Source organism: Megalopta genalis, chromosome 4 (assembly GCF_051020955.1).
Source record: "Megalopta genalis isolate 19385.01 chromosome 4, iyMegGena1_principal, whole genome shotgun sequence".
Taxonomy (NCBI): Eukaryota; Metazoa; Arthropoda; class Insecta; order Hymenoptera; family Halictidae; genus Megalopta; species Megalopta genalis.
Window position 1 is genome coordinate 21386455 of NC_135016.1, and position 25547 is coordinate 21412001.

Here is a 25547-nt window from a genome sequence, read left to right on the forward strand (position 1 = left end):
ATTTATGAATATTGTTACCGACGAAACCTTTGTCGATCGAATGGTGATTCTTCGACTTCTCCGAGTAAACACAAAACCGCTTTAAATAAATCGAAATTGCATTGCAAAAATTGATACCCTCACACAACGACGCGTGAGAGCAGTTATTAAACGAAAGCGCCGATGGATCGTGCGAGTCGAAGGAGATAAACAAACAGTGCCGGAAATTTGTTTAATATTCCCATATTACATTATTGTGCCCCATTCATCCTGCATCCCGGAACGAACGCGCGGAATTCGCAGTCGAATAACAACGTTCGGGCTCCATGAAGAAGTCAGAATTAATTATACGCCGTTCGGCGTCGCGGCGGACTGAAATGTCCACAATGAGCCGTTCCCAAACAAGAAACCCGCGCTGCTATCTTTTCTCCGAACGAATCAAACTTGAATGCGATTTAGCAATTGTAGCGCCGGTACGGTGGTTATAACGCTGGAATTTCTGCAGCGTCCATAGACTCTCTTCTGCGAGAATTCGTTTTATCGTTAATTAAAGCTTCATTCGTTCGCAGACTGGAGCCCGAATTATTCCTGTGCGAGAGAAATTGGTATGAGAAGCGCAACAATACTCAGAAGACACTGGTTCATCTCCAACCTCTTCATATTACACAGAAAAATCAGCTTCTCAGCAAAGTGTTCACAAAATGTGAATAAAATCGATTATTGGTGCGAACAAATTCCAATGAAATCGGCAAATTTCAATGCGTCGGCATTTCTTTTGTATAGATCCGAATTTACGCGATCAATTTTCGAGCCAGGATCGTATTTTCTACTATTCTCTCGTTACTTTTCAGTTTAATAAAAGGATGAATATGCTGTGTATAAATAAAGTAGACAAAACAATTGCAAGCCTCCGCAATACACTAGAGAAAAGGCAAATATGTATACACAATTCTGTTTTCACACGGTTTAGAAACATAAATTCAATTTGCTTTTTTACACGTTTTCATTCGATTTGGTAATGTCTCTCTAATTGACGCCCAGATTGACCACAAAAATGGACAATTTGGTGAGAGGAGATACGATTATTCGTGCCTTGCGGTTCGTTTTTACAGTTACGAATTGTCAACAATTATAAAAAACGAGCCGCAAGGCTCGAATAATCGTATCTCCTCTTCCCGAATTGTCCATTTTTCTGCACAATCTGAGCGTCAGTTAGGGAGACAATACTGTACTCTGTGTGAATCCCGAGTCGATCCCGCAGCTTAATTCAAACGGGAACTTTATTAATACGTTGACCGCGCGGAGAGGGGAGGAGGACGAGCCGAAAGGATTCCCAGGAAAACACACTCAGCGATATTAGCAGTTCCGGCGTCAGTTTCGCGGAAAGTTCATAACTCGGTATTGCGTCCGATCTCGCGGTCGTCGGTTCGCCTAATACCCGGCCGGATCGGGATTCGGCGCGAGGCGTCGGCGTCGGTGGATCCTCGAGAAGCGAAAAGTCGTATTAAAAAGAGAGCCGCGGAACGTGATTCATCGTTAACCGGGACCGAGGAACCACGAGCCGGCCGATTTCTGCTTAAACCGTTCCCCTTCTTTATTCCTCTTCCTGGTTCCATCTTCCAGGGGAGTTTCAACTCCCGGCCATTCAGACTGGTATCTTCTTCCAACCCCTCCTTCCTCTCTCTCTCTCTCTCTCGCTCTCTCTATCTCTCTCTTTTCCTTTCTCTTCTTCTCTCTGAAGCCCAGCCATCCCTCCCGTTACGTCATCGCCGCGCCAATAACTTTTATCGTCAAACGAGCTCACCGGGGTAAGTGGTTTTTTCTTTAGAGGCCATCGCGATTCGTTCGTTACTCGCCCGTAGGCCCGTAGCCCACGGCCAGGCCTGGATAAAAATTCATAGCCGGTCTCATAGAGATGTTATCGTCACCTTCCTCGCACCCTTCGTCTCGGAGCAGCGCGAAGCAAACGAAGAATGCCATCTACTCGACCGAAGAACGACAGCCGCCCCGTCTATAGGATGCTCCAGAAATATGGAGTCGGAAGGCACTCTTCATCCGAGCTGGGCACACTTCATTCGTATAACGAATAACGAATGAAATTTTATTCCTACAGTTTCTCGTGGTATTGTTCGAACAGAAGCTTTATCCGAATCGTTAGTCGAATGAAACTTTATTCGTGTCGTTATTTCAATACATTTTTATTCGTATCGTTATTGGAACAGAACCTTTATTCGAAACGTTGTTCGAATAGAACTTTATTCGAATCGTTATTTGAGTAAAACTTTATTCGAATAAAACTTTATTTGAATGAAACTTTATTCGAATAAAACTTTATTTGAATGAAACTTTATTAGAATAAAACTTTATTCAAATCGTTGTTCGAATAAAACTTTATTCGAATCGTTACTCGAATAAAACTTTATTCGCAGAACTCATTCGAATAAAATTCGGTTGAATAAAATTTTATTTAGCTATCCGTGCTATACTACTTCTTAATTCTCTATCCTTCCATAATTTTCCAATTAATAGAAACAGAATCTATGCAAAAGTTTCAGATCATTCGAACAACAAGAAAATACTGAAATAATTAAAATAATTAATTTAACGCTGGTACGAGTTTCCATTATTTTCTCGGTCGCATGAAACGCGTCAATTTAGACTCAAAAGAGTCTGAAACAATTGGAAATATTGTCCAGTGCTTCTTTTTATAAACCACAACTAACAATGTGTATCTTTTAAAAGTCTTTAGAATCGGAAATTAAATATAAACAATTTTCCAAGCTTCGTAGATGGAAACTGATCGAATAATAAAATAGAATGAATTTTATCCGAATTGAAAATAAATTGGTCTCGTAGATGAATTTGGAATGTTCCTTCCGGCTTCGCACATTTTGAGCACCCTGTATGCCAACGAACCATATTCTGAAGCTGACTGCACCAACGCAAAGTGCACCGGTGTTTGTGTTTTAAGCGGCAGCCTCGTTGAAAACACCGGGCCATCCTCGTAGTTTTTGGCGTGACGCTTCATCGGTCGTGTTTGCCACGATGGTCGAGATGATGCCACCGTGGTTGATAGCTTAGAGATTCGAATGGCTTGCGAAAGATGGTTTCGGTGGTTTGTAGCATCCTGAACCCTCGAGAGAACTACACAACGTGTACGAGGTGCATCAAAATGCAGTAATTCCTCCCTAATTTGCGCTCAGATTGCGCGCAAAAATTGGCAATTTGGGAAGAGGAGATACGATTATTCGAGTCTTGCGTCTCGTTTTTATAGTTATTGACATCGATGATTATGGTGACTATAATCATTATTCTATTCATATTCTATAATTTATTAATCTATTATCGGTGACTATAGAAAGGAGCCGCAAGGCTTAATAATCGCATCACCTCTTCCCAAATTGTCTATTTTTGCGCGCAATCTAAGCAAAAATTAGAGAGACATTACTGTATTGATTTTTGACGGTACAATAAATTCTCCCTCATTTTCCTCCAGCTTGTAAACGAGAATGGACAGTTTGGGAAGAGGAGATACGATTATTCGAGCCTTGCATCTCGTTTTTATAATTGCTGACAATTGGTAACTGAGAAAATAAGCGGCGAGACCGTTCTTATTTATAAACTGAAGGATAATTGGGCAGAATTTACTGTACATTATTAATTTACTGTACATAACGTGTACAAGGTGCATCAAAATGCAGTAATTTCTCCCTAATTCGCGCTCAGATTGCGCGCAAAAATTGGCAATTTGGGAAGAGGAGACACGATTATTCGAGCCTTGCATCTCGTTTTTATAATTGCTGACAATTGGTAACTGAGAAAATAAGCCGCGAGACCGTTCTTATTTATAAACTGAAGGATAATTGGGCAGAATTTACTGTACATTATTAATTTACTGTATATAACGTGTACAAGGTGCATCAAAATGCAGTAATTTCTCCCTAATTCGCGCTCAGATTGCGCGCAAAAATTGGCATTTTGGGAAGAGGAGACACGATTATTCGAGCCTTGCGTCTCGTTTTTATAGTTATTAACAATCGGTGACTATAGAAATGAGTTCCAAGGCACAATAATCGCATCTCCTCTTCCCAAATCGTCTATTTTTGCGCGCAATCTAAGCGCGAATTACGGAGAAATTGCTGCATCGACTTCATTTTTCTTTGAAAATAAATGCTGCAAAAAATGCGAATCGTGTAACGAATTTGGGTAAAAATGGACGAATAGAAGCGAATCGCGGGCAAGATACATTACACGTATGAATGCTTGCTGTCCACTGCAATAATTAGGCCTCGAGCATGCAATAATTAGGCCTTCTGTCTCCGGCGCGGAATATCGTTCGCTGCACGCTGCAGTATTGTGATCAATGTAAATCAACGGGCGACCATTCGCAAAGCGTCATCGTCATGCGATCGTCAGAGCCTGGGCTTGTCATGATTAAACTGTGGAAGTTTATGCACTATAAATATGTGATATGCATATGACGGTTGTGCGCGAAAAATACGCTGAATATCGGAAAGTGTAATGAGTAGATTGCAGATTTTAATGGAAAATATAAATTTTCAGTAAATTCTCATTAATTACGAACGTACAAGAGCTAGATATACATTTCTTTCTTTCTTTAAACTTTGTAACAAGTTCGAGATGATGTGTCTTTAAATTCTTGTAGCATTTTCATTTGAATTTGGCTTTGGATTTGATTTACTCATTTTATTGTAAATGCAAAAAATTCATGGGCTAATAATGTAAAGTACATTGGTATGTTACTTTGTTACCGTGTGTCATTTTCTTTCAGATTGAGTGTTGTAAATTGGCGACGTTTGTTTGTCCAAATTAATTTATGCGCTGAGAATTACTGTTCTCTTATCGCATATATTTTTTTTAGATATAAAGCAAACCATATGCATTGACGCAAAAGGTGTAAAACGAGAAATGTATTTTCGAAATTTTTTGATCACGAAACAAATTATTGTCCAGGTTCCATTCTTTTAACTATTTCAATATAATTATATAATTATATTATGCATAACGTGTACAAGGTGCATCAAAATGCAGTAATTTCTCCCTGATTCGCGCTCAGATTGCGCACAAAAATTGGCAATTTGGGAAGAGGAGATACGATTATTCGAGCCTTGCGTCTCGTTTTCATAGTTATTAACAATCGGTGACTATAAAAATGAGCCGCAAAGGCTTAATAATCGCGTCTCTGCTTCCCAAATTATTTATTTTTGCGCTTTTAAGCAACGTCTACGCGGTAACACATAACCGCTTACGCGTCAAAATAAATCGAAATTGCATTGCAAAAATTGATATTCTCGCACAACGACGCGTGAAAGCAGTTATTAAAACGAAAGCGCCGATGGATCGTGCGAGTCGAAGGAGATAAACAAACAGTGCCGGAAATTTGTTTAATATTCCCATATTATATTATTGTGCCCCATTCATCCTGCATCCCGGAACGAACGCGCGGAATTCGCAGTCGAATAACAACGTTCGGGCTCCATGAAGAAGTCAGAATTAATTATACGCCGTTCGGCGTCGCGGCGGACTGAAATGTCCACAATGAGCCGTTCCAAAACAAGAAACCCGCGTTGTTATCTTTTCTCCGAACGAATCAAACTTGAATGCGATTTAGCAATTGTAGCGCCGGTACGGTGGTTATAACGCTGGAATTTCTGCAGCGTCCATAGACTCTCTTCTGCGAGAATTCGTTTTATCGTTAATTAAAGCTTCATTCGTTCGCAGACTGGAGCCCGAATTATTGCTGTGCGGGAGAAACTGGTATGAGAAGCGCAACAATACTTAGAAGACACTGGATCATCTTCAACCTCTTCATATTACACTGAACAATCAGCTTCCCAGCAAAGTGTTCACAAAATGTGAATAAAATCGATTGTTGGTGCGAACAAATTCCAATGGAATCGGCAAATTTCAATGCGTCGGCATTTCTTTTGTATAGATCCGAATTTACGCGATCAATTTTCATTCGTGCCAGGATCGTATTTTTTGCTATTCTCTCGTTATTTTTCAGTTTAATAAAAGGATGAATATGCTGTGTATAAATAAAGTAGACAAAACAATTGCAAGCCTCCGCAATACACTAGAGAAAAGGCAAATACGTATACACAATTCTGTTTTCACACGGTTTAGAAACATAAATTCAATTTGCTTTTTTACACGTTTTCATTCGATTTGGCACGGTTAACAAAGTTATTTGATTGAAATTTTCCGAACAATTGTTTCCACTAACCATGCGTATGTTCAATGTTATCAATGTTAATATTTTTTAGACATGGAACTAATTCTCTGTTTTTCTGTGTGAAAAGGACGTTGTTTTTTTTACACGCTTTTTTTTCTGGAACGTATTTACCGTGTAAGAACAGAATCGGATTGCAAAAATGAAACCAGAAGTTTCTAGTCGAAAGTCGCCGCGTTCTCGAGAAAGGAAAGTAATCTTTCAAAAAAACAAAACAGAATACCATTTCAGAGATAATAGAATATGAGTTCGGCTACAATCGTTTTTTTATGAGAGTATAGAGTGAGAGAGAGAGAGAGAGAAAAAGAGAAATAGAAAGACTGTGAGAGAGGGGGGGGATCTAGAAAGGCAGAAAGAGAGAGAGAGAGAGAAAGAGAGAGGGAGAGAGAGAAATATAAAGAAAATAAGAGAGATATAGAAGGAGAAAAAGGGAGATATAAAGAGGGAAAGAGAGAGAGAGAGAGAGAAAGAGGGAGAAATATAAAGAAAATAAGAGAGATATAGAAAGAGAAAAAGAGAGATATAAAGAGGGAGAAAGAGAGAGAAAGAGAGAGAGAAAGACAGAGAGAGAAAGAGAGAGAAAGACAGAGAGAGAAAGAGAGAGAAAGATATATATAGAAAGAGTGATATAAAGAGGCAGAGAGGGAAAAAGAGAGATCTAGAAAGACAGACAGAGAGAGAGAGAGAGAGAGAGAAACAGAGATAGAGAAAGAGAGGGAGAGAGATCCGTAGTGACCAAAGTATTAAAAAAACAGCGGAGCCCAAAGATAACTTCGTAAACATTCGACAGAACAAATTTGATTTCTATGTATCTCTAATGGAAGAACCGCTTTTTCCGTCGGTGCATGACAGTTCGTCGAGCTCTTCGCGTGCAATTTGCATCGGTGTGCCACGATGAAAATTCTTTGACCCAGTTGCCGGCGCGTGGGCGGTCGAGGGGTTTTCCGAGAACGGAAAATTTCTTTCGAAAGATAGGAGACGGGCGATGGTGCAGGAGTTTCTTGCATGTCGAACCTGCGCAGATTATCTCCTTATCCGACTGTCGAAAGCCATTCCCGCGAAGTCACCGGGGCGTCGCGACGCCGCTCACGGATAATTCCGAGCCGGCACCGAATTCTCATTATCGACGATTTAGCGACCCGACCTCGCATAACCCTGTCCCTCATTTTCCAGGTTCTTTCATGGGAGGATGGCGTGACGCGGCGCTCCAACGGCGGGTATCAATCGCGGACCTCGCGCCTCGCTTCGATTTGTCTCCATTTCGAAGACAATTGGGTTTGCCGGCGCTACGAACCGCCGATCGTTTCTTACAAAACGGCTGGCGGAAAAAATTAGCGAAATTTGAACGATCACCGTGATGGTAAGAAGAGAGTTCGGAGTGGCCTGCGATGAATTTTCCTCGAAAGTTACCTGCTGGAAACGAAGCGCGCGATTTGGCTGTTTTCGACGCAATGCAATCGACGTGCTAGATCGCGTGAATTATGCAAGTTAGAGATATGCATTTAATCAAAGTTCGATCGCAAGCGAAAGCAACGCTTCGCCTCGCGCAGAATTCGGCCGTACCTAAAAGGTTAACGTCGAATCGTTGAAATACGTGTCGCTGTTTTCGGAAGAAACGTCCGCTCGCGTTCGAACAATTTCGCGGTTTCACCGAGTAAATTTCTCGTCGGGATTCAGAACGGTGCCGGTAATTAGTGTCGGCGCGATTTTCCGCAAAATAAAATCGTTCTCCCGAGAACGCGTGCACGTGGATCACAGGTTGAAAGGATTTACGAGACGTCGCCGTATGATCCCGGCAATTGGTGTTTTATTTTTAGACCGTTCTCTCGCCGGCCCGTAAGAAATGTCGGCTTGTCACCTCGCGATATCGTATCCTCCGATCAAAGCCGGGAATTCAAAGGGCAGGAGATTGAAGTGTCCTACAAACGGAACGGCTCTCGCCGAAGACGCCCGCTCGGACAGCTTTGTTGGGGGAGTTTGTGCGGTTTCAGAACGGGCCGGTATCTCCCCGATACCGCGATGAGCGTGTTCCGAAAAGGGGGTCTCTGCAAGTGTACAATTTGTTTTCGATTTGTACGGCACATGACCCAGATGAACTTAGAGTCCTTTGCGGTCGGAGGTCGCGTGCGGCTGTTGAGGTCTCCCATAGAGGAGCTGACAGATGGAACTGGACAGGTGCCGAGGGCAGCGTGGACTCATCGACCGGGTTTGATCGGTCCGCTAACTGCCCTGGAATTGAGATTGACGCCGGCCACCGTTTTGTGTCGACTTCCTCCTGTCTCCCGGAATAATATCGCGGAACCGTCATAAAGAATATTTCAACCGCGTGAAAACATCTTCGTGACGGCAGAATAATTTCAATTTGTGTCGTATAAGCGTTAAATTGTCTCGCCGCGTTCAGACCGCTTTCTATTCAATTTTATAACAACGATTCATTTACGTATGTATTGCAACAAATACTAGTATGTTTGACTCGTTTACGATTTTATTATATATGGAAGAACTTAAATATATGTTGGTTTTTAACAGAATTATGACCAATCGTGTATTTTAAACAATCGATATAAAATAATATAATATAAAAACTTAAATAACTTTTTTTTTAAAATATATGCTGGTTATTTAAAATATATGTTGGTCATAATTCTACGAAAAAGCAACATATATTTAAAAACAAATTATTTAAGTTTTTCTATATATATTTATTATTATACTTAAAAATTATTATTATATTATTATTATTATATATATAATATTTATTACACTTTATACATATATAATAATATTATACTTATACTACTTTATTATTATATTACTTAATATATATAATATATATACTTAAAAATTATTATTATTATTATTATATGTATATATTAATATATTATATATTATATATATTAAGTAATATAATAATAAAGTAGTATAAGTATAATATTATATATGTATAAAGTATAATAATAATTTATTATACTTATATATTTATTTATTAATATAAAGTACAATAACTCATTTACAATTTTATTATAATATATATATTATAATAATATAATATATATTACAATAAAATCGTAAATGAGTTAAATTGACTAGCTCCGGCAATTTAGTATTAATGGACGCTAGAGACGAAATATTTCGTTATACCAGGAAGAGCAACTGCAATGGGCATAGCGATTTTTCTTCGTTAAGGACATTTTTAAAAGTGTGAAGCAGCGTCGGGACATTGCAAACATTTGACTCGTGTATATATTTCCTAAATATGCAATAAAACATTTGTTCCAAATAAAACAGCAACAAGTGAAAAGCTACTTCCTTTCGTTGCTATCAGCGCGATAACATAACTTTTCACTGCGAAGAGAGAAGAAATCGCGGACCAAGTTGAACAAAAGTTAATTTCCCGGTTAACAGCTTAAGAACGACTCCGCGCTTCTAGATCGAAATAAAATCCTGTTTTCTTGCATTAAATATTTAAGCCACTTAGCGCCGGCGAAAGGAGACGTCTCTGCCAGAACGAAATGCAGCGAGCCTGTTTGATGTAATTTAGTAAACTCTCGCGACGAAGTTGCAGAAACGTTACGAATCCGACAATTAGAAAATTCAAAAAGAAAGAAGAAATACGAAACGGAGCAGTTGCTTATTAAAAATTTTAAGAAAACATCTTCACGAATGCAGCCGCGGCAACGATATATCGTCGTTCGGCGCTAAAACGGTTAAACATAGTTACATAGAAAACTTAGGCACATGATAAATACGATTTTTGTTCTCCTTTATAAGAAATTATTATAATCTTGAAACTTCTAAACATCAAAATTTTAACGAAAATGGTACGGCAAGGGTTAAAGACGGAGCAGCGAAATTGTCAGAAGAATTTGGAAATACAGTAAAAATTCTCCCTAATTTTGGGAGAACAAAATTTTTCTCCCTAATTGGGACAGGACGATAAATTCTCCCTAATTTTCCTTCAGCTTGCGAACAAAAACAGACAATTCTCAATCAACAAATCAACAATTATAAAAACGAGGCGCAGGTCTCGAATCTCCTCCCTATAAATCATTTATTTCTGTCTACAAGCAGAAGGAAAATTACAGAAAATTTACCGTCCCGTCTCCATATTCTCGCCCGACAATATTTCGTCCAAGGAATGCAAAGAAGCTTCGAGATCGGCTAAAACAACCGGAAGAACTTCGTCGTAAAACAGTGGTTGTCGATAGTATCGGAATAAAAACAATAACAGATGCGCGAAGGCAACGCTCGTTCGATTCAGCGGCAGCCGATAAACTGTGAATAGGTGTGTGCGAGGAGGGAATCGGGTGAAACAACGCCGACGAAATTATTTAAAAGGCTTTTGGGTACCGTGTGCCGATGTATTGGGTTGGCAACTAAGTAATTGCCGATTTCGGTTATAGATGTCTTTCACTCCCATTTTTATGATATCCGTAAATGTTATATTATAAAATTATTATTATTATTATTATTATGTTATTTTTTATTGTCCGTGAATGTTCGTATTTTTGGCAAATAAATTCGAGCGGCACGTGTAAAAGTGATCGTACAAATATTGTAACATTTGAAAAGTTTACGGGAAGGCGCCATTTTACGCTTGTACGGGCGTTCGGGACAAAAACCATAACTTCTAAGCTAATCGATTTTCGACGGAAACGCCTCGATAATTTGTCGAAGAAAATGCAAAAATGCATCGAATTTGTGTAACCAAAATGATACGATTTCATAGAAAATATTGTCGTCGCCTTTATCTCTTATCGAATAAAACTTTTACTAACTTTTACGCAGATTTTCGTTCACACGATTTATCGTTAGTCGATTTATCGTCAATCCAAGATATTTTCATTAATTTTGCCTTCGTGCCTGAAAATTCGTAGCGATCGTTTCGCACACGCGGGCCACATATACGATCATACATGGCTACATATTTTGTTAAATAACTTCGAAGGCCGCAACTTTTCGCAAAAAAAGTTTATACAGTATCAAAACATACTATCCGATGAACAATGTCGGAGTAGAAATCCCAGGATATTCTGAGCAGTTTCTCTTAAAACCTTATCGGAAGTTCAGTAAAATAAATCGGACTCGATTATTCCATTTCGGGTCGATTATGGCAAAGTCGAGATGGCAAAAGGTCGTCGAACAAAATGGAAAATACATTACAGATTAAACTTCGTCCCAAGTAAAAACAAATTTTTTATTTCATCGAACAAATCGGCAATTACTTAGTTGCCAACGCAATATAAAATTTCTGGGCTCGCCGAATTCGCGGGTTCGAGTCCCGTCGAGAGCTTGTAATGCGCCCGATAGGTTCGCCGGATATAGCGAAATAAATGGCCTGGACGTTTCATATTCGAATGACTGTTCGCTTCCGAGCGGATCTCGCGTTTCCGGGAAAATTGATTGACAATGACGAAAAAATTCCATCCCGGGGGCAGGAGCGTGCCCATTGATCGAGGGCTCCGATTACGTCGGAGGGAGATTCCGTGGGTGGTGTACGGGGGCCGAGGTGGAGCCAAGGGCGAACAGCGAAAAGCGAAGGGCTTTGGCACAGATTTATGTGCAGGGGGCGGCCGCGGCTGGAGTCGAAGGGATGGTTCAGGGCTCGCGTTCTTCCTGGCCCTGTAATCGATGAAAGCCTGAAAGCTATGACTCACTCGCGGGGTTTCAATAAGCCGAGAGGAAGCATCGTGCTTGTTCTTTAATCGAACGGCAACGTTTCTTGCGATTCTCGGCCGAGTTCGTCCGATTCACGACGAACGCTCCCGAGGAAGACTCTCCGTTTTGATCGCGAATTGTTGGAAAAGTCGAAATCGCGGGAACTCGCGAGAGAACTTCTAATCTCTAATTCTACTTCAAACTCCCGGGAAACTAATTGCTAATTAATTGCTTCGGATAGCTGCACTCTCTCTCTCTCTCTCTCTCTCTCTCTTTGTTCGCGTAACAGAGCTGCAGGAATTACAATCGTGGGCGGACGCGCGAATTCTTCGGTACAGAATCTTTCGCATCGCGGGGCAGGATCTCTTTTATCAGATTCGCCCCGAGGTGTCTAATTGAGATGGTAATTAGTCCGAGACACCGCTGACCCCGTGGTCCGCCGAGATTCGAGGATCTTTGCGGAGGTAATTAGGAAGTTTGATGGCTCGAGGAGCCAATTTTGGAAAGAATGTTTGCAGTAATGTATGGGATTCGAACGAATTGTTGGCAAAAGTGCGAATCAAACAGCTGCTTGTATTTATGTAGAAGGTGTCTGATCAGGCACTGATAATAGTGAATTCAGATAATGATACTTATTACTAACAATTTCAGGCAATAATATCAATCAAGTGTAATAAGTAGGCTGCGGATTTTGTTTGTAAAATATAAATTGTCTGCATCAATTGCAAGAAATAGAAACTAAATAAATATATATAAATAATAATACTTATTACTAACAATTTCAGACAATAATATCAATCAAGTGTAATCAGTAGACTTGCTGATTTTGTTTGCAAAATATAGACTGTCTGCATCAATTGCAAGAAATAGAAACTAAATAAAAAGTTCATTCTTTCTTCTGAAATCATTTTATTAGATTGGGAATGACACAGTGACATTTGACAATTCTTTCAATCTCTCTTAAATTGAAACTACTCATTTTTATCGTGAATGCATCAAATCCGCAGTCTAGTGATCAGGAAAAGACAGCAGTGTGATATATACGAGTCAATAGATCCTTCAGTAGAGTAAACTGAATATGGACAGACATTGACAAATGTTGCAGTAATGTGAAACCTGTGCGATCGAGCGAAAATAGACACAGAAATTGATAATGACACGAATGCAAACTCGACGAAAAACTGACAATAGCAACTTCAGAAATGATTGCAACAGTAGTATGAATCGTATGCGATCGTACACTGTCAAAGATGAGTGCAGAAAGAAGTGTACAATAAATCCATCCTAATATTAAAATTCTCCCTTGCAAACAAAAATGGACTTTAGAAATGACAGTAGCATCAATCGTATGCGATCTCGTATGCGAAAAGAAGAATATTATAATGAATATAATAATATAATTTAATATAATTTCTCCCTAAGTTTCCTTCAGCTTTGTAAACAAAAATGGACAATTTGGAAAGAGGAAAGCCTCGTTTTCATAAATTGCCGACAATCGGCAACTATAAAAATGAGCCACGAGGCACAATCGCATCTCCTCTTCTCAGATTCTCCACTTTTGCTTACAAGCTGATGAAAAATTGGAGAGAATTTACAGTACTTCCAGTAGCACGAATCGTAGATCATCGGGCAACGATGCCAGCAGCGATAATAATTTTTGCAGCAACGCGAGCTTTCCGCGATCCGATGTCGAACGGTAAACCCTCGTGCATAGAATTGCGCTACTTCGGCGGCGCATCTCGTGTGCAGAGTGCATCAGTAGTCCCGGCCAGTGCTTACTCCGGCAACAGCACAATAGTTCTGGTTGCGTGTGTTCGGACAAACACAAGCGGATCGTCGCGGCGCGCGGAGCCCTCGCACTTTCGCCGGGTCGTTATCTTTCTAATCAGGCCGCTCTCCGGTCATTTTCAGCACGCACGATAATCTCGTCGAATGTTCGGCCCGTTTCCCGCATCGCCTCGACGAGCCTAAATCTTCCGATTCGAGGTATAGAGCACGGGTCTCTCATTCGCGGCATGTATCGCCGTCATTATCGCGCTCCCTAGCGACGTGCTTTCTACAACCGACGTTCCACGAATATTTGGCAAACAATTTCGACATTGTTTCCCATCCACTTGGCCCGCTGGTAAATGGAACAGGCTCCCGGGGTATTAGTCTGATATTCCGGGGAACAGAGACAAGCCGGTTTCGGTGTAGCATCGTTCCTCGCGGACAGAGCCTACGACTTTCCGCGAGGAGCAATTTTCGCGAGGCCACTTTGCTCCTCGAACCGTTCATCGTTGAACACACGTTCGCTCTACAGACGGTAAACTCTGTTAAAAGAACGAAGACCGAGCCGCTGGGCTGCAACGTGAACCTTTATAGAGCAGGTATACGTTCGCTTCGTACTAAAACTGAATCACCGAAGCGCAATTTACTCGATTTATAACAAAAAAGCGGCGTGTGCTGCTTTCAAAGACACTTTAGAGGCTAATGGATTCGATAACATGTTCCAATCAAGCAATATAAATATATAAAACTCGATCGCGGCTTGTAAGCGAAAACCGAGCGCCAGTTTAGTCAACGACGAAAATTCGAAGGAAATATCTGGACTGCGGATCTTTATGCGAAATAAAAATTGTCCTCGACGGACGATACAAACGGTTGTACAAAATAGAAGTCGAAGAAAGATGTATTCCTTCTTTCGACGCTGTCAATGCAGCGACAGCGATGCGACAGTACAGTAATGTCTCTCTAATTGATGCTCGGATTGTCCACGAAAATGGACAATTTGGGACGAGGAGATACGAATATTCGAGCTTTTAGGATCGTTTTTATGGTCATTGATTCTCAACAATTATAAAGACGGGCTACATGACTCGAATAATCGCATCTCCTCTTCCCAAATTGTCCACTTTTTTGCGCAATCTGAGCGTCGGTTGGGAAGACATTACTGTATTCGCAGATTCTTCTCGCGTCTTCGCTGTTCTCTGTTTCGTTTACCAATTTTTAGCTTAAAATCCGCGGTCTAAATATAAGCACGTATTATATTTACAGCCTACTCTCTTTCTTCGAGGACAAAGTTAGCCGCGCGTCTCGTCGGCGCGCGTATCCTCTAAAAGTCCTTAAGAATCCTTAAAACAGGTCGACGAAGTCTTACCGAGAACGCTTTGAGGAACACGAGGCACTGTATAATGCCTTCCATGGTGTCCCCGGTCAGGCAGAAGGTGCCAGTGAGGTGACGACCCTTCCTGCCGACCACGGAGCAAAGGTTAGCCTGAACGAACGCGTTCGGCGACCTGGTGACCGCCATCAGGGCAGGCTGGTGCAATCCTGCGCTCATCAGCCGCTCCAGAGAGTCCATGTCTCTCTCTGGACCGGGCGGCGCGTTCTTCTGAATCTTCTGATCCCCGCTTTGGCTCTCCTCTCGAACACCTCGAAAACTCCTCTTCGCTCCGAACAATCCGTCTCTAACGAAACTCTCGGCAGGAAGAAGCGGAACGACAACAACAACAACAACAACAGATACTTAACCGTGCGAGAATTCGAACACCGGCGAACAGTGGCACATTAGGGTCAATCACTGAAACCAGGCGAGACTGTCAAGGTCGCGAAACACTGTCGCGAAACAAACGAGGAGAACTGTCCGGCTGGAGCGGCGTTACTCGATCCGCGGAACGTTCTGACGGCGTAGTGTTAGGTCGGGCCCAAGAACGGAGCGCATCGTCGTGCAGTTCCAAGGACGACAATCGTCCGCAGCGACGCCACGTGGAGACTGCCAGCGGGTCTCTCGATCCCAGCTCAACGTCTCTTGGCGAACTCGGGACTTCTTTTCGTGTCGAGATCCCGGCGACATCCGGGGATCATCGATCGCCGTCGTGTTGCCGTGCATCCGCGCGGAACCGGAGCTCGTCGCTGCAGCGTAAACAGACGCGTAGAGGAGGGCACAGTAGCTGTGGCCTGACGAACGAACCGACGTCGATTCGGCTGGGCAAACGCAGCTCACTGGTAGCGCGAGCAACGCGAGACCGACACCGGCACGCACGGCCGGCAAGCTTCTCCGTGTCTCGTTCCGCTCGTATCCGCTCGAACGCGCATCTTCCCGCGGTGCACGAGGTCCGGTGCGAGCGTCGTCTCCCAGACGAGCGTCGTCGCGCTACATCAATCGGGATCGCGTCGATCGCATCGATTAGGGGCCGGTTTGCCGGGCGATCCTCTCTCGCTCTCTCTATCGCGTTCGCGTCGTCTCGCTATCGATCCGGCCTGGTACACGCTCCATCATGTTCGGTACATTTGTCGGGCACAATTCCGGCCCCGATCGCCGTCAGGGCCGTTCCCCCCGCCTACCGATGGGTGCCGGTCGCGCTCTGTCTGACGGATGCCTGCCGACTCTATTAGGATCCTAATGTCATGCTGATTCGTGTAAACGTCGCTGGGTGCTCGGCCGCTCTGCCGATGTTCCTCGCGCTGTCCGTCACTCGATCGGATTAATCCTCGCGCTCGGCCGACGCGACGCAATCCCGCATTCCTTTGGGACCGCCGGGAATTTAGGCTAATACCGGCGCTGCCGAATCTTTGAGGGATGACTCGACTTTCCGCCTCGGCTCGCTAGTAGCGGCGCGATCAAGTCGGCACGCGTTGATTACGCGTCCCGCGACGCTTCTGCGATCGATTCCGACGATGCCCGACGCTGTTTTCGATCTGTTCCAGCCTACACAGTGGTCCGGGTGCCCCGGTGAATTCAATTCGAGGCGACGGATTCGCAGGAACACGTTCGATTCGACCCGCGTTCGGCACGCTTTAAGATCTCGTCGCTCGTCCGGCACGCGAGCAGCGGCAGCAGACGAATGTTTGTAAACTCCCAAAGCCGATTGCGACGTCGTCGACGAGGTCTTTTCACTTCTTCGAGGCTCCTTGAACGATCCAACTTCTTCGGGTCGCCCGAACGGCCGAGCTGTCACCGAAGAATCCTCGCGAAGCTGCCTCACTCGGCGAAACTGTTCCTCCTCGCTTCGTTAACGGGAACGTGTCGGCTAATCGTCGAGCGTCGCTCCGTGTCGCGAGCTGGCTCTCCTCAGGGTAATCCGGCCGGAATCAGCTGACACGTACGTGTCTTCGTGGCGGCGGCTCGCTCCTTAGACAGCGATCCCCGCGCGTCAGAAGCTGACGGATCGCTCTCGTCCGGCGTCTCGCTCGGAGTTCCGGTTCCACGGGAGAGAGAAAGAGAGAGAGAGAGAGACCGTGTGTGTGTCGGCTGAGGCAGATGATCCCAGGCTTACTGCGGGCAACAGGCTGGACGGTTCTGCATCCTGTGGGAGATCGAGAACACGCGTTGCGAGGGCGGTGCTGCGGAAGTTTCGAGCGAGCGGCGCGGCTCGGCCGTTTGCGGTGTGGCGTAACGCCTGATCAGATCGCACACCTCGTAGCACAGGAAGAAGATGCCCATTATCAGGAACGTATCCATATTCGTACGGGTCGCCGTACCCGGCGCCGAAAGTATCCGGCTCGCTCGCTGCGTATCGTTCTCCTCGTCGCCGCGAACGATCGTTTCAGTGGGCCAAACGGCGCGACATCTTCGTCGGCGACGCTGCTCGCCTTTTAGCGAGCCGTTTCAGCCAGCTCCGCGAGCCACCGAGCGACCGAGATTCCCCGCGGTAGAGTCGCCCAGAGAGAGACAGAGAGAGAGAGAGAGAGAGAGAGAAAGAGAGAGAGAGAGAGAGAGGCTCGATATCAACGGGGCAGACTGCTGTCAGGTGCACACCTCGCGTGGCAGCGCGTCGATTGACGGCGGACCGCAGAAGCGCGGACGTGGTTCGACGAGCCGAAGCTGGTTCGCCGACGCGGCACACGTCGACGGGGAGAGCCTTCTGCCGGGTGTCCCGACGACAGTGACGTCGGACTAACGAGAACCGGGGGACTACGTCAAAGGCGGATCGGACGCGGACGATGATTTTAACGTCTGCGCGCGTCTCGCCGAAGGCCACGTCGAAGGCAGCGTCGCGCGGTCATTGCACGGCGGCGAAGGGGTAAAGGACGCGGCGCGGGGGCCGGGTCGACGTGTTTCGACGAGCGTGTCGACGGCGTTTCAGCTCGCTCGCGGGGCTCGCACCGTCTACGGGGAGGGAGGTGGTGCCACGGGGAGCAAAACACAGACCATGTGAGCGACGACGACGACGACGACACACTGCCTCGAGGAGGGATTTTGCTCGGCTGATCCTCTGCCTGACTCGGCGTGCGCGACTCGGCCGCGAGCCGCTCGCGTGTTTACAACACTCGCGCCCCTCGGCGACGCGGTTTTTCCGCCGGCGTCTTTTGGGGAAGGCCGCCGATTATTCCGCTGCCCCGCCTCCGTTCCGTTGCGGCTCCGTTGCGTTACGTTGCGTTCCGTTTCACTGGCTTTATGGTCGCGGGCACACGTCGCTCCGAGAACAAACGTGAAGGACGAACTGGGTCAACGCACTGGCACACGCAGTCGTCGCGATCAAAGCGTGCACACGGAGCAGCGGGCGCGCGAGCGTGCGAGAGAGGCGCGGTATATCGGCGGGCTCGCAACGGGCCAGCGTATGACTACCAGATACTCTCGGCGTGAGGGTGCGCCTTTATGAGGGTGGGCGGGTGGAAACGAGGGATGCTGGGCGACGGCGCGGCCCGCGGCGCCACCCCCAGCTACCCCCCTCCTCTGCCCGGAAAATCCACCAACCTACTCCGTCGCCCTTTCCCCACCGCCCTTCCTTCGCCCCGCTCCGCTCTGCTCTTCTCTGCTCTTCTCTTCTCTGCTCTTCTCTTCGCTTCTCTTCGCGTCTCTTCCACACCGTTCCATCCTGCATTCTAGCTCCGTCCCGATCTACTTCGCGTCCGTCTTCTTCGACTGACGCTCAGCCCCGCTCGAGCCAACCCCTCGTCGTTTACACCGACTCAACCGGCACAGCCGGCCACCCACGTCTTATTCTTCATCGTCCTCGCGGCTCCTTTCCCTCTGCTCATCTTCTCGCAACGTCGCGATCCCTCTGCGATCGCCCGGATGCCACACGGTGGTGGTTTAAGACCAGGCAATCATTTTCCTGAATGATAAGTGTACACGGTTCCACGGACGAATTATTACCGAGACAGACGAGCCTCGAACTTCAGGCAAGTTTTCCGTACGTTTCAGGTCGTTGCTCTTCTCTCTCTCTCTCTCTCTCTCTCTCTCTTGAATTGTTAACGTACCGCGCCGGCGGACGCAGGATCCCGCGAGATTCAGGAGTTAAAGTTGCTTATCTTTTTGCAACTGTTACGCGTGAGTAAGGTACGCTTTACCTTCTCTTTTCGTTTGTAATGCATGATTGTGTATTTAATAGTTGTTTGATTTACTTCTCGTAAGTAATTTAGTACAGATTATAATGGACAACGGTTTGAACGACGTTTTGAAACGATATCACTGTTGAGTCGCGTTTGACTCTGTGTTCGATGTGCGTATCAGGATGTCCACTGTTTAAGGGTTAATTCGACTCGTATGCGTGCCATGTACCGCGTGTTTTACAATATTTTGGATAATTTAGTGCAGATTATAATGAAGAACGGTTTGAACAACGTTTAGAAATAATAAAATATCACTATATAAATATAAATATCACTGTTGAAATATATATATTTATATAGTGATATTTTATTATATATATAATAATTATATAATAATAATAATATATATATATCACTATAAATATCACTAATATAAATATTACTGTTGAGTCGCGTTTGACTCTGTGTCCACTGTGCGTATCAGGACGTCCACTGTCCAAGGGTTAACCCTTTGCACTCGAAGCTATTTTAACTGTAAATATAAAATCATTTTTCTAACTTATAGTGTTTTCATTTTATACAGCAAAATGGATTTTACGCATATGAAATTGACTCTTGGGAGTCACGCAACAATTACACCCTTAACAGTTCTTTAAACCTAAATTTTGTGGATATAAAAATTACTTCAAAACGTGATAAAAAACAAATTTTAGTGGTGCCTCAGAGTCGCCACTCGAATGCAAAGGATTAATTCGACTCGTACGTGTACCATGTACCGCGTGTTTTACAATATTTTGGATCGATTTGAAAGTTCGTATGGACGCGTGCCCCGTTCGAGCTGGCTCCAAGGTTGCGGTCACTTTTCGTTTTAAAACCAAAATCGATGACAGTTCATGTTGGTGAGATGACGCGTGAAACGATCATTCCAGATTTATAGAGCTTATAAAGCTAATAAAGCTTTGAATGTTCGTTTGACCTAGGACTCTGTTTCCAATAAACGCGCGAAAGTGAAAATCACTACCAAAATCGTGCAATCGCGTTTCATACGAATATGTACTTCGATTGATTTCATTCGACGCGTTTAAGAAATTTATGGAGCACTAAAATTGGATTCACGCAAAATGCGAGCATCGCGTTGCTAGCAAATGCATCATGGACCGTTAAAATAGCTACTGATAGGTATTAAAAGCGAACGACGGGTTCGAGCACCGGCTCCGAAAGATCGAGGCACACGTTGAAACTGATAAAAAGGCATCGACATATGAATTCATATAATTGATATTGCGGAACATTTTATTCGAATAATTCGTAGGTCCGCGGAGAGGACGATAAAACTGATCGAATTTACGAAGCGATTCCACAGTCGACTACGACGATCGATGAATATCGCGATAATATTCAAGTGCGCGAGTAACGAGTTCTCCGTGCCTCGACTCGCGTCGGAGAGTACGTTAACACCTTTTCAAACGGAATAACTCTTTCAAAGTTGGTCCAAACGATTTGACATTTCTTTGAGATGCTGCACCGATTAGTTTTCTACAGAACAATTATTCAACAATTTTGTTTAGATTGCAATCGATGGGATGATACAGATACAATCGTTGATCTTTCACAGATACAACGTTGGTTAGCACTTCTTCTCGTTGCTGACGAATTCCTACATGAAAAATTAAATTTATATTTATTCGATGTTAACTTTTAGCAAGCCTAACGGTTAGCCTTCAGCATGTCGATAACAGCAGAGTGGAGCAGTGTATATCGATCTAACCGTAGGCCAACTGAGCTGGGTTTATTTCGACCCGAATTGTCCACGTGACTCGGAGGCTTATCAATGACCGAGTCTGCAATAAAATGTCCAACAAAATTAACGCATCTGTTGCTCTTTCTTTTCACTCATTCATTACGATATAATATCGTTTTTTTTTTTAGGGGGAAAATTACCGAATCCGTGTGAGCTAATGAATCGAAATGATTTTCATTGATATAGTTGACTCTATCAGTATAGATTCTGTGATCGGAGTGACCACAGCAAATTCTCTCCAATTGTCGCTCAGCTTGTAAACACGTTTTCATAGTTGTCGACAGTCGATAACTATAAAAACGAGCCGCAAGGTTTTTATAATGATATAATGTGTAATAATCGTACATATAATCGTAATATATAATAATAACTATATATTATATAATAATCGTATAATATATAGTACAGTATAGTATAATAGTATAGTATAGTATATTAGTATATAGTATATTAGTATATATATATAGTATATAATATATTAGTATATTATAATTAGTATATTATATTATATATTAGTATATTATAATTAGTATATTATATTATATATTAGTATATTATAATTAGTATATTAGTATACTATTAGTATAGTACACTATAATATATAAATAATTAATATACAGAGTATCCCACAATTAGGATACTTCCGGGAAATGAGGGATTCCTGAGGTGATTCGAAGCAACTTTCTCCTTTACAAAAGTTTTCTCCGAGGCATCGTTCACGAGTTATCGACGAAAAACCCTGACCAATAAGGGGCGAGCTCGGCTGGCGCGTGGCGGCCGAGCCAACGAGCGATCGAAGCCCAGTTCCGCTCATTGGCTCGGCCGTCTCGCGCCAGCCGATCTCGCCTCCCATTGGTCACCGTTTTTCGTTAATAACTCGTAAACGAAGCCGCGGATCGCAATTTCGCTGAGGAAAAAGTTACTTCGAATCACCTCGGGAACCCCTCATTTCCCGGAAGTACCGTAATTCTGGAACACCCTGTACAATAATTCGCATCTCCTCTTCCCAAATCGTCCAATTTTCTGCACAATCCGTGCGTCGATCAGAGAGAATTTACTGTATAGAAATAAACTGCTGAACGCTAATCAAACGCGTCGAACAGCGATGCGAACGAAATTCGAGGCGTTCAATGCCCGCGAAGCGAAAATAGGAGAAACTTCCGAGAAACCGGCGACTTTCTTCGCGAGCGTGAACCAACATTGCGGCGAGGAAATCGAATCGGCAGACAAGGTTCGTTAGGCGGTGTACTTTCCCGGCGTCTTAGGTAACTCGCCGGCGTATCAATTTCGGCGAGTGCAGCGAGATATTACATCACAGCCGGCGCCATTACGAAATAGAAAGTCTCTGGAATATGTTGGCCGCGAATTCCCCGCGTTATTTCCCCCGGTCCGCCGATCGGACTCGCTCGCTTCCCTCTTTGTACCCTTTGTCCCGGTCGGCCGGCCACGCTTCATGCCGCTTCGAGAGATCCTCCTGCTTTTCGCGCTTATGCTCCGCCAGCCAGGAACGACAGGAACGTACTACTTTCCTACCCTTCTCCCTCGTCGGCCCCGCGTGCCCCCGGTTCCTTTGCTCTACTAGTTTTCTTTTATTCGAGCTAACCCCCGGTTCCGCGTTTTCCGCCCTTAACCATTTTTCTTCGGCCGCCGCGTCTCTGCCACGCGTGCCGGAGCTCTACCCGAAAAATCCATCAAGAATCGAGGCGGCCGAGTCCCTTTTTCGGTCCCCGGGATACCTGTTGTTACGTCGTTATTACTCTCTGCCAGCCGTGTCAAGAAATAGCACGAAGGAGGACTTTTAACTCTTTAGAAGTTTTACAGTAATGTTTCTCTAATCGACGATCAGATTGTTCACAGAAATTCAGGGCAATTCGGGAAGAGGAGATGCGATTATTCGAGCATTGCGGTTTGCTTTTATAGTCATGAATTGTCGACGATTATAAAAACGAGCCGCAAGGCTCGAATAATCGTGTCTCCTCTTCCCGAATTGTCCATTTTTGTGCGCGATCTGAGCGTCAGTAAGGGAGACACTTAGTTTCGAAAGCGACGCGAGCGTAGCGAGTTGCTGTTTCCAGATTGAACGATGGAACAGAATTTGGGCATTATTATTATTATTATTATTATTATTATTATTATTATTATTATTATTATTATTATTATTATTATTATTATTATTATTATTATTATTATTATTATTATTATTATTATTATTATTATTATTATTATTATTATTATTATTATTATTATTATTATTATTATTATTATTATTATTATTATTATTATTATTATTATTATTATTATTATTATTATTATTATTATTATTATTATTATTATTATTATTATTATTATTATTATTATTATTATTATTATTATTATTATTATTATTATTATTATTATTATTATTATTATTATTATTATTGTTATTATTATTATTTAAAGTCGAATATTTGATTCGAATACCATCACTCGTAACAAATTATTCGATCTATTTATTCGAATAACAGTGCCAGCAATCGTCGACCGTTTTTCACGTAATTTTTTAAGCATATACGTGTTGCAAATATGAATCCTGAAATTTACGATGACTTCTGTATCCGAGGAAAAATTATTTAGTTATGCGTGAACGATCGATTTATCCAAAAGTAACAAATTTTCCGACGAAGCAGTCGAGGAAAGAGTTAATTGTAAAAATAAGCACGGAAGAAATCGATCGATAAATGTAATATTTCTTCGAATTGATAATTTTTCCAATTAATTTCTGTACAAATGGATTCTTATATATATATATTCGAATGAATTTTGACTCGAGCGAAATCTTATTCGGATAACTTTCGTTATCTAGATAAATTTTTTTTCCTTTCTACATTTATACGATAATTTCTGTTAGAATTTTACTTCTTAATTCTTATCTCGTTTTCATCATCGGAATACATAATTTTGCCCAACCATGGTAATAAGACGAATTAAGAATCTGCAATCGCAGAAGAATTTCTTTACGTATTTTTTTCAGAGAGATTCTCGTATTCCAAGAATAAAAGAAATCCGCGCAGCAACCATTACTTTCGCAACGGCGTCCTTTTCCGCAGGAAATGATTCAAATGTTCTTTCGGTTGCATACGCGGTGAGCTTTGATATTTTTAAGCTGAACCGCCTGTCGTCGATTTTTCGTTTTCTTTTAACAACCTCCAGCCATTCGTATGTTCGTTTCGAAATGGAGCCAGGTATGGCATCAATATTAATTTGATCGGCCGGGAGCTGACTTTTTCGAAGCCAACCACCACGGTTCGTACAACCGAAAAAGAATAGACCGATATTTTCGCTAACAATAGCGAACGTTTCATCTCCTCCGTGTTCGCAGAAGCCGCGGTCGCGCGTCGGGCATCACAGAGGGGAGCAAAAAACCCGCCGATTTCCGATTATCCCGACCGATACACCGTCCGCTTTTACGGCGCAAAAAAAATATCAACTTCCAGCGCCCCGTTGGCACTGCGATCGCAACAATGTCCGCGTGAAAAAGTTTCCATTCCGAACTGGTTCCGCTGATCATTTCAGGGAAAATGCAACTTTCTGTTCCCCGCTGAAACCTCGATTATTCCGAGGTTCGCGGCGACAAAAAAAAAAGAAGAAAAAAATACGTCCGCGATCAGCGTGGAACGAACGCGCGGAACGATAACTTGCGGATTCCATTAGGCGACGTCTTCGTCGCGAATTTATCGCAATAGTGGGAAGTACGTTTTTTTTTCTCACGCATTCGGCGTTTATCGTAGATATAATTGTTATGTAGAAAATATCGTTGCTGTCTCGTGGAATCTTTGATGCTAATTTTACTGTAACGCTTCGGCTTTCAGCTGTTTTATATTAGTTTATACAAGTAAAAAGTAACCATTCCATCTGATTTTTATCGAGTGTTATTGTAATATTTGCCGAGAGTAAAGCATCTATTAACCCTTTGTAATCGAAGCTATTTTCATTCGAAATACAAAAGATGTTTTATAATCTACAGATTATTAATATATATTATATATATTATATATATATTATATATATTATATATATATTATATATATATATATATATATATATATATATATATATATATATATTATATATATTATTATTAATATATATTATTAATCTACTTACGATTTATGCATATGAAATTCAGCCTATTGGTAAGTACAATAGCTGCAAATTTTAACAGCTTTTTAAAAAATATAAACGAATCTAATACTGTTACAATTATTTTGAAAAATAGTATAACAATTTTTAGTGGCGCCTCAGTGTCGCCACTCGAGTGCAAAAGATTAAATAAATGACTCATAAATGTATATCTTTAATACCTGGATAATCGTAAATGAAAAAATTCGCGACTCGCCATTTTGACGGGTTCCGAGAAGCTTGTGGTAATTCGTTCACCCACTTCAGAAAATCGATATATATGTTCGAGTTACGACATTTTGGAGATAATGTGTAAAATAATGTATAAAACAATGTGTGTTATAAAGGTATAAATTAGCAGTAATCATGGCCGAAATTACGATTTCTTTTTAACGCTTGATCGAACCATGAATATAAAAAAAATTATAGCCGCAGACACAT

At 42.8% G+C, this 25547-nt stretch overlaps 1 protein-coding gene across 19 annotated transcripts in view; it reads right to left on the minus strand.

The window, feature by feature from the left end:
* The window catches only part of rg (A kinase anchor protein rugose), a 451984-nt gene extending 433552 nt beyond the window's left edge, over positions 1 to 18432 (minus strand). For 14 of the 19 annotated variants that reach the window (XM_076520763.1, XM_033467859.2, XM_076520762.1 and 11 more), the window contains exon 1: positions 15030 to 18431. In XM_076520763.1, the coding sequence (XP_076376878.1) occupies positions 15030 to 15233 (204 nt within the window). In that variant the 5' untranslated portion in view covers positions 15234 to 18431. Of the gene's footprint in view, positions 1 to 15029 lie in introns of all 19 variants that reach the window. The other 5 variants (XM_033467861.2, XM_033467852.2, XM_033467860.2 and 2 more) reach the window with 2 other exon arrangements.
* Between the last annotated feature and the right edge of the window lie 7115 nt (positions 18433 to 25547).